The sequence below is a fragment of the Pipistrellus kuhlii genome, unplaced genomic scaffold (assembly GCF_014108245.1).
Source record: "Pipistrellus kuhlii isolate mPipKuh1 unplaced genomic scaffold, mPipKuh1.p scaffold_m20_p_35, whole genome shotgun sequence".
NCBI classification, from domain to species: Eukaryota; Metazoa; Chordata; class Mammalia; order Chiroptera; family Vespertilionidae; genus Pipistrellus; species Pipistrellus kuhlii.
In genome coordinates, this window is record NW_023425535.1 from 2,371,064 (window position 1) to 2,386,451 (window position 15,388).

Sequence of the window (15,388 nt, forward strand, 5' to 3'; positions counted from 1 at the left end):
GTCCGGTGGAGCTGTCTGGGGCCCAGTCAGAGGCCCCTGTGCCACAGCAGTCCGGCAGCTCCACACAGCCTGTCCAGTCTAGACCTGACTCCCTCCGCTGGTGAGTGATGTTCTCCAGCTCTGGGGCCGCCTCCTGTGCTCCTCGTCCCTCAGGTGTTACATTCAGGGACTCCTCAGTATCACCACATGTCACTCCAGGCCCCAAACCCAGCAACTTGCCTCTTTTCCACAAATGTGGCATTTTATAGGGGACACAGAACTCACAGAGGGGCCCAGCCCAGCGATCAGGTCTCTCATGGGCTCCACTCTGACCCTGGCTCATCATGCACATCTCAGAATGACAGCAGGCCCAGGCAGACCCTCCAGCCCCTCCAGCACCTTCTGGTGGTCAGGCTGCAGGCAGGGCCGAGGGGCCGGACTACACAAAGGAGAAGAATTCGACCCTGAAAATCACTCTCCTGGGATCACAAAGGTTAGAGCACGTTCGCTTTGCAGTTCATCAGTGCGGCTGACACCTTCATGGCATTTGGTGTGGGACATGTGGTCCCTCCGCACGCCATCTGGACACATGCACTCGCAGCGCTCCTGGGGTTTCAGAGGGAAGGGGGTGGCCATTGTGCCTGTGAATGAGGGGCCCGCTCCCTTGTGTCAATCCTCCCGAGAGAACAGTCATGATGGGCCCTCTTACCTTCTCATGGTCAAGAAGCTCCTGTAAGATAACTTGTCTTTCCCGACACAGCTCCAGGAAGTCCTCGGAGTGCTGGCTTTCATGGAGGGCCGGGAAGAAGGTCAGCCGGGTGCAGTCTGCTGCCACCTCATCGCTCTCAACCTCAGCTTTCCTGGGGCTCAGCTCCCCTGCAGGGGTGTAAGGGGACTCAGTGTTGGCACAAGCCACTGGGCATCATCAGGGGTGGGGTGCAGTGGGGCCTGAGTCGCTGGGAGGAAGGGCAAGGGTCTGGGGAGCCATAACCAGGTACGCGTGCCCCTTGCTGCTGAGAGTGGACGCATCTGAGCCCGTGGGGGTCAGACATCCTCAGGCTGACCCTCAGGGGAGCCCAAGCTGGGCTGCTCGCCAGCGTTCGTTGGATCTGAACTTCACTTTGTTTGCTCTTTGAAAAGAGTGTTCATTGTTGTTTTAATTATGGAAGCACTATCTTCTAATTATAAGAAACATGTGGGAAAACCATGAAGTTGTGAGAAATAAGACAAATGTGTACCCAGAGTCAGTGCTGAGAACAGCAGCTGCCGCTCAGTCACGCATCCTCTGAGCTGGGACCTGCAGGGGCACTTTCACCTGCGCTGCCGGGTGGGAGCCTGCCGAGCCGCACTGAGACGGAGACACTGAGGGGGGCCGCGCTGGGCGCAGGGAAAAGGCTGCTGAGAACCCAGCAGCGGCCGAGCCGCGTGTCCGTCAGAGCCAGCTCCAACTCCAGGCCAACTGTCCTCACTGTTCACACTTGGTTGATGTAACTGATACCTTCCCTGCACATGTATGTATGTATAGGCACGCATCTGTGTAATTTGTGACATAGTAGGAATTACACTGCACTTATAGCTTTTCTTTTCTAATATTTTTTAACTCAGGATCATATCATGAGCACTTTACCATTCCACTGAACGCTCTTTGCACACAATACCCCACTGTGTGGCTCCTCAGGATCCCCTGGGCCCTCTCGGACTCATTGGTTCTGTGCTACCATGAAGCCAGGGTGCTGCAGGCCACCTGTGCACAGCCACAGCCACGGTCACGGTCATGCTCATTTCCTAAGGCGGCACGCGGGCTGCCCACCGGGAGCCAGCTGAGCACATGCCCATGGGATTTGTAGACCCTACTTCTCCACCCTGACCTGGTGGCCACCTGCCTGGAGCAGACATACAGCACCTGCCTGCTGTCCAGGGGCTGCAGCCATTTCCTTTATGCCAAGATGCTCACCCCTTTGACCTGAGCCCTGCCTGGGACTCTCACCTCTGGGGGAACGGCAGTGCCTGCGGCTCACCGTGCAGCCGTACAGGCTTCCCCCACAGGGAGAGCTCGGTGCAGACACAGCACACGGGAAGGCACGGAGAGAACCAGGCCCCTCTTCTCCCCGACTAAGCGCCTAGGGAGCAGGAATCAGCAGGCTAGATGGAGGCCCAGTAGGTCGGCACACCTCCACTGCCCTCTCTGCGGCCACCCTCAGCGGAGGGAGCGGCAGGTTCTCACTCTGACCTTGGAGTGTGGGCCTCGGAGTGGAGAGATAAGAAGGAAACAGATATTGCAGAGTTACCCTAAGTCCTGTGACCCCCCCCCCAAATCCACCTGACTGGAGCCCAGGATCCTTACTTCCGGGCAGCACTGCAAACTGGCCAGAGAGCCTGCTCACCAGGAGGCCCAACGCTATGGTCCCAGAGACAGAGGATCAACACCAAGAAGCTGTCGTTGGGTTAAGTTACCATGACACCAGCTGCAGCCTTGGGCACAGGGCACGTCACAGACAGGGAGTGTCCAAGCCAGAGGCAGCAGAGAGAAACCACAAAACCAGAAACGTGTGTGTGTGTGTGTGTGTGTGTGTGTGTGTGTGTGTGAATGTGTTCTTGCCAAAATGACCTCTGAGAAGCAAACCTGTATTCTCGGGAGCAGCGGTGCTGGCAACTGGGATACGCCACAGAGAAGCCACAGCCTCCCTTTTTACGTGGGAAGGTGTGTGTGTAGGAACCCACAGTACCCGGACCCGGTCCTACAGCCTACCCCAGGGGTCAGGGGCTGCTGTAAACTGGCCCTTTTACAATCAGAGAGGTCAGTGTAAGAAGCATTAGTATTTCACCCATTTTTACAAATACATGCTCAGTGTTGCAGGTCACACACTGAGCATGTATTTGTACTGTTTGGGGCACTTTAAAGGTTTCCCTGGTTCGGCAAGTTGACAAGACAGATCCCTGAAAAAACGTTTACTGTGGCAAAGCTACTATCAAGTCTGCCCTCAGCGCTCTGGGCCTGGGACAGGGCCCACTGGGCTCTGAGAGCACAGAGCACACAGCCTGCCCGCTCTGTGCCTGCAGTGTCCTCCTCCTAAGACATCAATTCCATGTCGCTAATAAGATCTTAAATAAAACCCACAACTGGTTTAATTAAAAAAAAAAAAAGTTGATAAACTGAATACCTCTGTTTTCAGCATTTGTGTGAGAAATATCACCATTTCTGTCTTGGCTTTCCTGAAATAAAAAGAGAGAAAAAAAGAATTAAATCCTGGGTACTACCTATATGCACCCCCCATACCACATATTCACAAACACATACACATACACGTGACCCCTTCAAATAAATCACATTCTCAAGGCTCAGATGCAAGAGAAAACGCTGAATCCTAAAGGACCACAGTAAAAAGCAAGTATTAATGTTCCCGAGTCAAAGGGGAGAAAACCCACAACCTTCCATTAAGCAGAATTACAGTAATTGCCCAAATGATGCCAAAGTGGGACTAGACAGCATCCCGGGCCTGAGGCACAGGCCACGGCGGAGAGGCTTGGGGCCAGGGCCTGCTTTCACAGGAGCCCTCGGCTGCTCACCTGCACACTGTGCGGGCTACTTATTTAAAAAAATATGTCTTTTTTATTGATTTCAGGGAGAAGGAAGAGGGAGAGACAGAAACATCAATGAGGACAGAGAATCATTGATCTGCTGCCTCCTGCACACCCCATACTAGGGATCAAGCCTGCAACCCGTATTTGGGCCCTGGCTAGGGTTGAACCATGAGAACACTCAACCACCCAGCCAGGTCGGCCAGGCCGGGCCACTTATTTCTCCTGCCTCCATTTCCTCAGAAATGCGTTGAGAGAGGGTACTGAACACCACCAAATGGTTACTGGAAGTCCATTAAAAATTCAAGTGTCTACTGAATAAATGAATTCTAATTTTTTTCACTGAGTTTTATAAAAGATGTAATGTGGATGAAAGGCTCTGTGTCACAGACTAGAAAACAAACCCAACAATGGCTTTTAGAATATCTTCAATCAGGATTGTTGGGTGAAGAAATAAAAATCTATTCATAGATTTTTTTTCTAGTCTGCTACCAATTCAACTGGCTCCCCATCCTTCAACAGGCGAAAATGTAATTTCCATAACATGAGCTTAAGTTTCAGTCTGCACACCTGCCGTCTGCAGACTTCACTGCTCAGGGCTCAGGGCAGCTCCCAGGCATTCGGAGGGAGTGGGGCACCAGCCGGAGCTTGAGGAAACGGCTGAGTGAGGGAGTATGCCCTGTAAAGGTCCATGTGATGCGCTTGCACAGCAATGTCTAGAGCAGCGCTGGCCACGCCTGCACAAGACAGCTTTTGCGAGCTGACAGTGACCCCTGCCTGGCTCTCCCCAAACCCTGGGCTCTGTGATGGCAGTGTGGCCTGGGTCTGTCGTGCCGATCTGTACCACTCACCCACTCCTCCGCTCATCCATCCATTCACGGCTTCCCTCTGCTGCTACCTTGAGGGTTAGCGATTTTTTTTTTTTAATGTTAAAGTGCATCAAGAATAACGTAGAGCAATCCTGCCTTTCCCCACGTACACTTTCTCCCCCGCCTGCCCACATCGGAGCTCTCAGAAGCTCACCAGAAGTCCCGATGGAAACAACACCGGATGGACAGACTGATGGACGGACTGGTGGACTGAGAAGCTACAGAGACTGCCCCCGCGGCCCTGCGGCTGGGACTTACCTGGGGCCCTTCTGCAGGCCGGGCCGCCCGGGGGGACAAGCGTCTGAGGCGCTTCCTCATGCGGGCGGGCCCTTCTCTCCAGTCCAGCTCCCACCGGGAACAGGGTGCGGCTTCTGCTCCGGAGCCCCACAAGCCCAGCTCCCCAAAGAGCTGCTCCTGGATGCGGGCCCAGGCTCTGGCTGCCTTGAGGTCGCCGCACCTCCGCCTCTGCGGAACAGAGCAGTGGGTGAGGGCGCCCCTCAGACATGGAGACAGTCAGTCTAAAAGTCAGACACTTGGGAAGTCCCTGTGGACTCGCCTCAGAAAGCGGCTTTTCTCAGTCTAAGTCAACAAACAGTAAAACTCCGTATAACCTTCTCAACTCTGAGCCCCAGTCAGGCCGCTGCTGAGAACAAGCAGGCTGCCTTCTAGAAGGCTGGATCCTTTCTTTCTGGGCTTGGAGTCTCTGCTGAGCTTCTGTCCTTCCCACCTGACCTTGACCTCTCCCAACCCTGCTGCGTCTGAAAACAATGACTCATGAGTGAGCCTGGTGGCTATTTCTGGGCTGCAGGCTGCTGGTCCCCTGGCCCCCTCGAGCCTCCCAGGCGCTGTGCGCTCCCAAGTGAGCTCATGGGGAGGATGTGGGCCAGGTAGCTTGGCTCACGCTGATCAGAGCCTGTTTCCCCCACCCCGGGGCACCGCTGTCTCACCATTCCTTGGCCCCTCACCCACCCAATGCCCCCGGTGGCTCCTTGCCCACTGCTCCTCTCCTCGTGGTAGAACACCTGGTGTTGGTCTCGCCGCCCTGTCGCAGTCCTTCCTTGACTCCTTGCCCCTCTCTTCACTGTAAAAACCCTCCGGGTAGAGCCGGGCCGGTATAAGCTCGGCTTTTCTATGCCCGGCACAGGCTCTGGAACAGAGCAATTTCGAAGTAACCGCTGGAGTGTGTCTCTACACGTGTTCACAGGGTCCTCAGGCCCCGCTGCTGGGAGCGAGGGGCACAGCAGGCACCATCACTCTGAGAGCTTCTAGCACTACACATTATGTCCTATTGTTTTCTGTGTGTTCTTTTTTTAATTTTATTTTATTAACAACAAAACCAACTGATGACAGCTTCTTAGCCAGTCCAAACCTGCAGGGGGCCTTCCTGCCCGGTGCTGCCCAGGGGTCCTCACCTCCCCGGAGGGAAGGGCTGTCCCCCTTAAAGATAGGGGTCCTTGGGCTCAGACGCAGGCCCAGGTGGAGGCAGCCCTGAGAGTCAAACAGGGAGCTCAAAGCGTGGCCGCCTCGCCCTTCACATCCTACACAGGCCTCAGAGGCGCCTGCACTAAGCCTGCCCTCAGCCCTGCGCCACTGCCTCGGAGAAAAGGTAGCGCCCTAAAGGGGCACGCACTGCTGCTCAGGCCTGCGGTCTCCTCCTGTCCCCTCCCAGCTCAGCAATCAGCCACTTCTTTCCCTCCCAGGTCCCTGATGGCTCCAGCTTTTTCCTGCCGCTGGACTTCACCCAGGCCCTCCCTTCACCAAAAACACTTCCCAAAATACTTTAGTCCACAGTCCTCCTCCTTCAGATATCCACTTAAAAGGCAGTTCCTTTCAGCAAGCTTCCGATCTGCCCAAATTAAACCCGTTCCCCTGTTATTAGCTCTCATTATACCTGTATTTTCCAAATCTATTATTATAATGATCCAGTTATTTTGCAGTTATCCGATGGATCTCTCTCCCTTAGAGTGAAGCTTTCAGAGTGACGGTGCCTGCTGTGTTCACCCTGTGCCCCTCGCTCCCAGCAGCGGGGCCTGAGGACCCTGAGTGGGCCGTGCAGAGCCACATCGCCAGCTCCTCTGCTGTCAGAGTGTGCGCGCCAATCCCCGCACAGCTAGCCGGGCTGACTCGGCGATGACCGAGGACGGACGTAGGCAGTCTAGAGCTTAAACCAAAGGCCCTTCTGCTTTTGTACAGCAGGTCCAGGTGGGTTCAGGGCTCTGTGCAGAGGAAGGAACAGTTTTGGTTTTACCTGCACGTGATCTTTGTGTAAAGATGCATACAGCTCTTGTCCTTTTCTCCTGTAGTTCTCGATACATGACACAAAATCCTAGAGAAGAGAGACAACGAGCCACAGCTTAGTGATGGCGGATGTTAGGTCAGCACTTCTCTGCTCAGACCAGCACCATAGAGGTGACCTGGGATTGGTGGTCATGGCCATCATAATCTCACGAGTGCAGACTTCACCTAAGCTAACACACACACACACACGTTTGTGGGTTACTTCCACTCCCAGCTTGTAGCAGACAAACCCTCTTCCCAAGAACCATAGAAAAGCCGGGTCTGAATGATCTGCTTTAAGACAGTCGAGAGCTCCCAAGAGAGCCAAGGCTGCCGGAGGCAAGGTGCCAAGGTGCCGGAGGGAGAAACCCCTCTCGACCTGGTCTCATGCCTCATATCTGTGCTTTTTTATTTCCCCTCCAGATACTCCACATCTGCGGATGCACAAGAGGCCAAGAAGCTGAACAGAAGTTGGTGGCTGAGAAGTGTGACGGCGCCTTTGGGGGCCTCAGGTGGCTAAGGATGGAAAATTGGAGTTCAGGCTCGCCATGTCTTCCCGAGCACAAGGAACCAAGAGCCCAAACAGCACAGTGAAGACAAAGGAGCCCCGCTTCCTGCATTGCCGCTCCCCTTTAACAGCTGACAACACATGAGTAAGCAGCGTGGGCTGAGAGGCTGAGAACAAGTAACCTCCTGCAGCTGAGTCTAGAAACCAATAGGACGTGGTCTTTAGGTGGGATCTCAGAAGGCTGCACCATCCAGGCCCAGGCAGCTTGCAAACAGACCAGCTTCCAAAGCTGAAACCCAGCTTCCAGCTCACACCCTACAGAAACGCAGCCCAGAAGGCAGAGCAAGGCCTCCTGGGATAGGTGCATCACCTGAGGTCCTAAGAGAGAATTCTCATGCAGAAGGTTCGGCAGTCAAGCAGAAATTACTGATGTGCCCATAAAATGATCAATAGAAAAGTAAACATGTATCCAGATGTTAGAGTTATCAGACATGGACCTTAAATTAATGCAAGCAATATTGTCCAAAGCAAAACATGAGAATTTTGCAAGAGACATGGAATCTCTGAAAAATAACCAAATGAAAATTATAAACCTGTAATATGAATTAAATAAAATAATAAATTTTATATGTGAGTTTAATAGGACAGAGGATAAATGAGGTTACAGAAATACCTTTGCTAAAATATGATGAGATAAAAATATGGAAAATATAACATAGTAATTAGACATTTATATACCTTGTGAAGTGATCACCCTAAGTCTAGTACCCATCTGACACGGTGCATAGTTATTGCAATATTATTAACTGTATTCCCTAAGCTGCATTTTACATACCCATGACTGTTTTTATAACTGACCAATTGTACACCTAATCACTTCCCCCTATTCACCCCCAGTCTCCTCCCATCTGGCAACCATCAGAATGTCCTCTGCTCTGGCCCAGCGGCTCAGTTGGCTGGAGCATTGTCTCTTTACCAAAAGGGTGCAGGTTGAATTCCAAGTCAGGACTCATACCTGAGTTCCAGGTTCAGTCCCTAGTCAAAATGCATACCGGAGGCAATGACCAATATTTCTCTCTCTCTCTCTCTTTCTCTCTTCCCACTCCCTCCACCCCCTTTTCCCGGTAACTCTCTCTCTCAAATTAATAAACATATCCTTGGATGAGGATAAAAATGTTCTCTGCATCTATGAGTTTTGTTGTTTTGTTTGTTCATTTGTTTTGTTTTTGTGTAGCTAATTTCTTAGCTTTTTTATTTTATGTTTTATTGTTTATTTTATTTTTTAGATTCCATATATAAGTGAAATCATATGGCATTTGTCTTTCTTTGTTGGACTTATTTCACTTAGCATAATACTCTCTAGGTTCATTCATGTTGTTAGAAATGGCAAGATTTCATTCTTTTATATATTTTTAATCCTCACTCATTAGTGAGGATGTTTTTTCCATTGATTTTTAGAGGGGAGGGAGGAAGAGAAGAAAAATTGATATGAGAAAGGCACATCAATTGTTTGCCTCCCATTTGCACCTTGACTGGGACCAGGTATTGAGCCTGCAACAGAGGTATGTGCCCTTGACCTGGAATCAAACCAATTTGTTTCATGAAGTTAAGCTAAGCAGAGCTCCTTTCACTGGCCTTATAACTCAGACTAAAATCAGACAAACGCAGTACAAAAAAGAAACCTATCCGTCATGAGTAGAGATGCAAAAATCCTTGCCAAAATACTAAGAGAATTTAGCAATACATAAAGAGAATTATACTTAGTGACTAAGTGGGGTTTATTCTAGGAATTCAAGGATGGTGAATGCTTGAAAGCAGTCAGTGTGATATGCCATTCTAGTAGGTTCCAGAAGGGCCTGGAAGTGGCTGGTGCTCAGAGAAGTCTCCCTGACTAGGATGTTGCTCCAGCTGATTCCTGAATGCGGGTTTTCAATAGAAGCCTGATGTGGTCCCATTAGCATTTTTGATGAGTCATTCTGGTAGAAAGCTGGAAGATGGAGTTAATGAAGACAAGCCAGGGAGTAGGGAGCACCCTGAGGACACTATGAGACAGCAACAGCGCATGTTCACACAGTGAATGCGAGAATGAGTTCCATTTTAAGAACTACATGAAAAGTAGGAATTAGTGACTATGAGATGGAAGGAATGACTCCAAAATTCCTGGTTTACTTAAATGAGTGAATTAAATAAAATAAGAAAAATAGGAGAGGTCACAAACAAACAAACAAACAAACAAACAAAAAAACAAGAGAAAGAGCAGTGACCTGAGGACACGCTGAATTTGAAGTGGAAAGAAACAGTTAGACATCCCCAAATAAAACTCAGGTGGAAGGCCCAAGACCCATGTGGAGCAGGGAGTCGTGAGAAATCAGACGACAGAATAAGCCTCGAGGAATGCTATGGTCACTCATGGAGAGGAATACAGAGAGGAGACTGAGACAAGGTCCAAAACCTGGAGAGGTTTAGGCCAGGAGAAGAAAGGCTAGAGAAGTTTAAGGAAAAACAGAAAGAAATGCCAGGGACCAAGCCCTGTCAGCCCAGTGGGAGCAGGGGAGAAGTCTGTGAGGTGAGACCAGAACTGCCCGTTGGATTTGCTTGCTAACTTCCGCAGGAGCTTTTCACAGGAGTGACTAAACAAGGAATTGGAGGCAAGGAGATAGAGACAGTGAGTACTGACAGTGCGTTCAAGAAACTTGGCTCTGAAGAAGGAAGAGGGCTCTGGAGCAGAGCTGGACACATGAGAGGGACGCCAGAACTTAAGTGTAGAACGAGGCCTGGGGAGATGGCAGTAAATGCCAGCAGGCTGACAGCGAAGGAAAGAGACACCATAATGGTGCCGGCTCCCTGGGAGGAGGACTGGGAGGGATGGGGTCAGAAGCCCACGCAGAGCTTGGCCTGAGCAGGAAAGGGGGAGGCTTTGCATGCTCGGAAGCTCGAGAGAAGGGTCTGCGGATGTGCAGCTGCAGACACGTGTGTAAGTGGGACACCAGGAAGCGAGGCAGTTCACACCTGGTGGCTCCTAGCTTCGGTGCAGAGAAGGGTAAGTGGGTCTGTCTCCCCTGGAGCTGAGCAGGGGTCTGGAGCAAAATGCTGAAGGTTCACAATAGTGGATTTAGGAGGATGGAAGAAGGAACTGACCAAGGAGAAACGGACTCCAACAACGCAGGAAGTGGCTGTGCCAGGAAATGAGTTCCTGGACGCTGTTACCACGTACGTCTCCCCTACTTGCGTTCCCACCCTGTACATCTCGGTGACCAGCAAACACTACTTTCCCACTGGCCTGAGGCCTTTTGTGCCCTGGAAACTGGTCGCTCGCAGGGTATGGAGACAGGAGGAGGGCAATGCGGGTCAGTGCAAGGGCAGAGCTCTGCCTGGGTGGCAGGGAACGTGTCACATCGATGGGGACACACGCAGAACGGCGCTCTGTGTGGCTCACTGAGCCGAATGGCCTTCGCTTAGCAACTGCCTGTGCCTGGGAGAGTGCAGAGCCTTTGAAGCAGAACGGCGGGCCCGCGAAGCCATCTGGAGACTGAGGGAACGCAGCGCTGGATTACAGAGCTGAGCCCGGCTCCCCCAGCGCCTCCTGGGAAGGACTTGGCCAGAGGGTACAGATCAGACTTTGGAATGGGAACGGGCACATCCCATCTAGAGGGTCACCTTTAAGTGAGCTGACCTCAAGCTGGTGCCCACCATGCCAGAGACACCCTGGGCCAGCCAGCTGCCGGGACCCTCCTGCCAAACGGTCCCATAGGAAGCGCCTGCTGGCTGCTGATGACAGTCATTACACTTGTTTGTTTAAAGCCTCATTAGTCTTGTGTCCACAGTTGTGTGGCCTCACACAGTGAGAGAGGCCAACATCTGAAGTCAGCCCCTTCAGACCCTGTTCAAGAGGACAGCTGTAGGCCTTGCCCCAGCCCCACTCTGCACGTGCCAGGCCTGGAGGGAGCTCAGCGGTGAGAAACGCCACGGCTTCGCATGCACGGACCTGCCATGTGCCGACTCCCTCCGAACCTCATTGTAACCCTCTGACTCGCCATTTCACTGCTAGTCATTTATTCCAGGCACCTCCGATATAAGCCCAGGATTCCCTGGACAGCATTCCCACCATCCTATTTATAGAGGCACAAAATGAGATGGTTCCAATACCAACACCGGCAGGGTGAGTCAGCCTAATAAGGCACATGTGGTCACCATGGGCCATTGCAAAGGGCCACCACTCGCCCACACAGCTCCTCTGTAACTGCCCTAGGCCTGGCCGGAGGGCTTGAATCGTGGGACGAAGGCTGCATTCCAGCTTCCTTCTGCCACTCTGGCCAGATGTCGCTGCTCACAATCTACACAATCGCCACTGAAGCCTTGGTGTCAAAAATATTCAGCTATGAGAGAGACCAAGTTTATGGCGGACTGAGATTTTTTTGAAGTAGTTAGAAAACAGATGGAAGCAACAACAACAGTTAGTCTGTATGGATTTGCATGGGAAAACAACGAAGAAAATGCCGTGTGCTGGTCATGAGTGCTGCCTGCCAGGTATTTCTAGTCTCTCCTCTGAGGTCAGCCATCCTGCTACCCCAGAGCAGGCAAGGCCCAGATAGGTGTGCAGGTGCTCCAGGGCTCCTGAGCAGCTGGCTGAGCTCCTTTCCAATGCGACGGCAGCACTCGGTGTCCAGGCAATGGCTGCTCCGTGAGCCAGTGCTGCTGAGTGAGGAGGGGACCCCAGCAGCTCCCTGCCAGCTCACGCTGCACTGGTAGCACAAGTGAGAAACACATCTTGGCCATTTTAGGCCAATGAGATTTGGGGGTATTTGTTACTGCAGCATAACCTAACTTCTCCTAAACAATACACACATAAAATGTGTTAGAATGGGTGGTAGTGGAAGTGGGTTTATATTTGTGATCAGTGAAAAAAGATCAAGAGCATTAAAGTGAAAGCAAGTATGAGATGTATGAAATACTATGAGCAAAGTGCTGGAACAATTTGAGCAACAAAACAAATTACAGACTTAATGAATTATACCCCAATGTATACATGTAGATGAGTCCCTACTAATATAAATAACATTGAACAAATACATTTATGGGGGGAAGAGACAAACCTTCCTCACAAAAGAACTTCAAAGAATGGAGGTGCATACCTGTCCCCCCAGGCAGCAGAACTAATTGCTTACCCTGCTAAGGGTGGGTGGACTTAGCCACTGGCTTCTGAAGGATCACTGTGGAGAGGGAGAAACAGTGACTTTCCTGCAGGTGTCACGTGACCATGCTGAAGGCTGACATCACCAGGCAGTACTGCATGGTGCTCTGCAGCCCTCAGCTGACAGGCGATGAGAAGGGCAAAGATCCCTGTGATCTTTCTTCTGAAGAACCCATACCCTGAGGCTGATGATGAGGGAAAATATTAAACAAACCCACATTGAGGCGTATTCTATGAAACACACCTCATAAACCAGCTTCTCAACATTGGCAAGGCCAAGAAAAAACAAGAAAAGGGCACAGTTGTCACCAAGAGGAAGAAGTAAGGGAGTGTGATAGCTAAATGCCTGTGGTGCCTTGGACTGGGTTAGTAGGAACTGAACAAAATGAAGTCTGGAGTTTAGTTACTAGTAATGTACTAATTAATATCACTTTTTAGCTTTGACAAATGCACCACGTTATCCTACCTAATAAAAGAGTAATATGCAAATTAACCATCACTCCACTACACACACCAGCCATGCCCACCAACCAATCAGAGCAAGTATGCAAATTAATCCCAACCAAGATGGCTGCCACCACAGAGAACAGGAGGGAGGCTTGGGTTCCCCCAGCAATGGAGGAAGTCAAGCTTTCCACACACCCTGGCCGGCCCAGGCCACCACTCAAGGATACAAAGTTTCAATTATAAAAGATAAATCCCAAGAAAAATGGCAGCAGCCACAAAGCTGGAGAGAGCAGGTTAGGGTATCCCCTGGCGTTGGAGGAAGCCAAGCTTTCCACCTCCCCTGGCAGGCCTAGGCCTCCACTCCAGGCTACAAAGTTTCAATTGTAGAAGGTAAATAAATTCCAGATACCAGGGCCTCTGCTTAGGTTGCCAGGGGGCATGGCCAGCTTGCAAACCACCACAAGTCCCTCTCCTAGGCCACCCCATGCCCCAAGGGAACCCCCACCCTTATCTGGGCCACCCTTCAGGGCAAACCAACTGGCCCCCACCCATGCACCAGGCCTCTATCCTATCTAATAAAAGAATAATATGCATATTGATCATCACTCCAACACACAAGATCAATGTAGCTGCCCCCATGCCGTCAAATATCCTATCCCCATTTGGACACAAGATGGCCACCACAAGATGGCCAGAAGGAGAGGGCAGTTTTTTGGGGGGGGAACAGGCCTGGCAAGAGAGGGCAGTTGGGGTCAATCAAGCCTGCAGGGGAGGGCTGTTAGGGGTGACCAGGCCAGCAGAGGATGGAAGCTGGGGGCAAATAGGCTGGCAGGGGGGCAGTTAGACATCAATCAAGCTGACAGGGCAGTGGTTAGGGGATAATCGGGCTAGGCAGAAATGGTTAGGGGCAATCAGAAGTGAGCAGTTGGGAGCCAGCAGTACTGGATTGTGAGAGGGGTCTCAGATTGGAAAGGGTGCAGGCTGGGCTGAGGGACACACACCACCCCATGCACGAATTTTGTGCACTGGGCCTCTAGTGTAGCATAAGATGCTAACAAGGGAAAACCGAATGAGGGGTATGTGACAATAGTGAATAAAATTTGGGAAGTATATAAAAGGTATTTGGAAAATACAATGAGTTTCCCAATCTCTCAGCTGGACACAGCCCTAGTTTCTTTTGGGTGCAGACAACTCATTGTACAGAGTGTGATTCTCATGTTCAAAGACAAATCATTTTTAGTAAATCCTGTTTCCCCAAACTGTATAAGCCAAGCCAACCTTATCATCGGACAGTTAACAAAGAAACAGTAATTGATCCCCGGTGGGCACGCTGCCTGCGGAATGTACAGAGGCTGGTGCAGAATTCGAGAAGCCACGAATGCCATCATTTTTTATGAATAAGTTAAGGGAATTTTAAGAACATTATTGACAACTTGATTTCCATTTTACGAATATATTTTAAAAGGTAACCTCACAGTACATGACCTCAATATTGGCAGTCTTCTTCGAGATTTTAAAGTTCCTGTGTTCACTAATAATTCCATGCTGTCTGACTTTAGCGGCAAGTCTGGTTCCTTTAACATCGAACATTCTTTGGCCAAAGAAACAAATGACATGTTCGAGTTGAACTCAGGTGACCTCTCGATTCATCGCAGCTGAAGTGAAACTCATACATGGAGATGGGCACCCCTGTGTCACATGTTCCCACTGATCACTCTCATTGGTCACCCGTCACACGTCAGTCACCTCTCCGCTGGGGCCTGGGAGGGCAGGGGGGTGAGTAAGCTTACCATGTTGCCAGGGGCGGAGAGCAGCACAGGGAATCCTACCTGCGCGAGCATTTTGTAACTGCACTGCCGTCTTCTCCCTCCAACACCCTCCCAGCTCCCGCCTGTAGCCTGACCCAGCAGGGGAAGCAGCTGCACCAAAGTTAGGGGGCTCCCCACCGCCTGCCCCTGGAATGAGCTCCCGGAGGACACTGCCACCTGTCGCCCAGGGCCTGGCAAATGGAGGCAGCAATAGAGTTTGAGATACTGAAATGAAGCTTACAGAGCCTCCTCCCTCCTCTGAGCCAAGTTCTCTGCAGCTGGCCTTTCTCTGCCCAGAACAAACCATTCCTGGTGGTCAGGACGAACAAGGCCCAGCAGGGTCCGCGAACACTTCCAGGTCTGCGAAGGAGGGGGTCAGGAGCTGGGCAGGGCTGGCTCTCACAACCACTGCCGCGGTGAAAGCCACCTGCAATTCAGGGTTTCCCTTGTTGCAAAACATTCAACAGCCGGTTTCTGCCCCAGTCCTGTGCTGTGCCCTCCACACCGGGCCGCGGGCACGGGCCAGGGGCCTCCAGGGCACCTGTTCTACCACCCAGGCCAGGAAGCACTTTTCCTCCCAGGGCTCAGACAACGACACTTTTCTCTGCTGCGGAGACGCAGCCCCGGATTCTTAATAAACATCAGCCGTGGCAGAGTAATAATCATATTTCCAGCAATAATGACAGCAGCAGCTCAGAGTGGGTGAGGAGGGACCCGTCCACCCTGGGCA

The 15,388-nt window shown here is 51.4% G+C and overlaps 1 protein-coding gene across 1 annotated transcript in view; it reads right to left on the minus strand.

Annotated features, from left to right (window-relative positions):
• Positions 1-15,388, minus strand: part of WDFY4 (WDFY family member 4) — a 235,169-nt gene that overhangs the window by 69,763 nt on the left and 150,018 nt on the right. The window contains exons 40-43 of the mRNA XM_045570637.1: positions 6,676-6,753; positions 4,686-4,892; positions 3,141-3,192; positions 689-855 (exon numbers count right to left, since the gene is read on the minus strand). Of these exons, the coding sequence (XP_045426593.1) occupies positions 689-855; positions 3,141-3,192; positions 4,686-4,892; positions 6,676-6,753 (504 nt within the window). The remainder of the gene's footprint in view (positions 1-688; positions 856-3,140; positions 3,193-4,685; positions 4,893-6,675; positions 6,754-15,388) is intronic.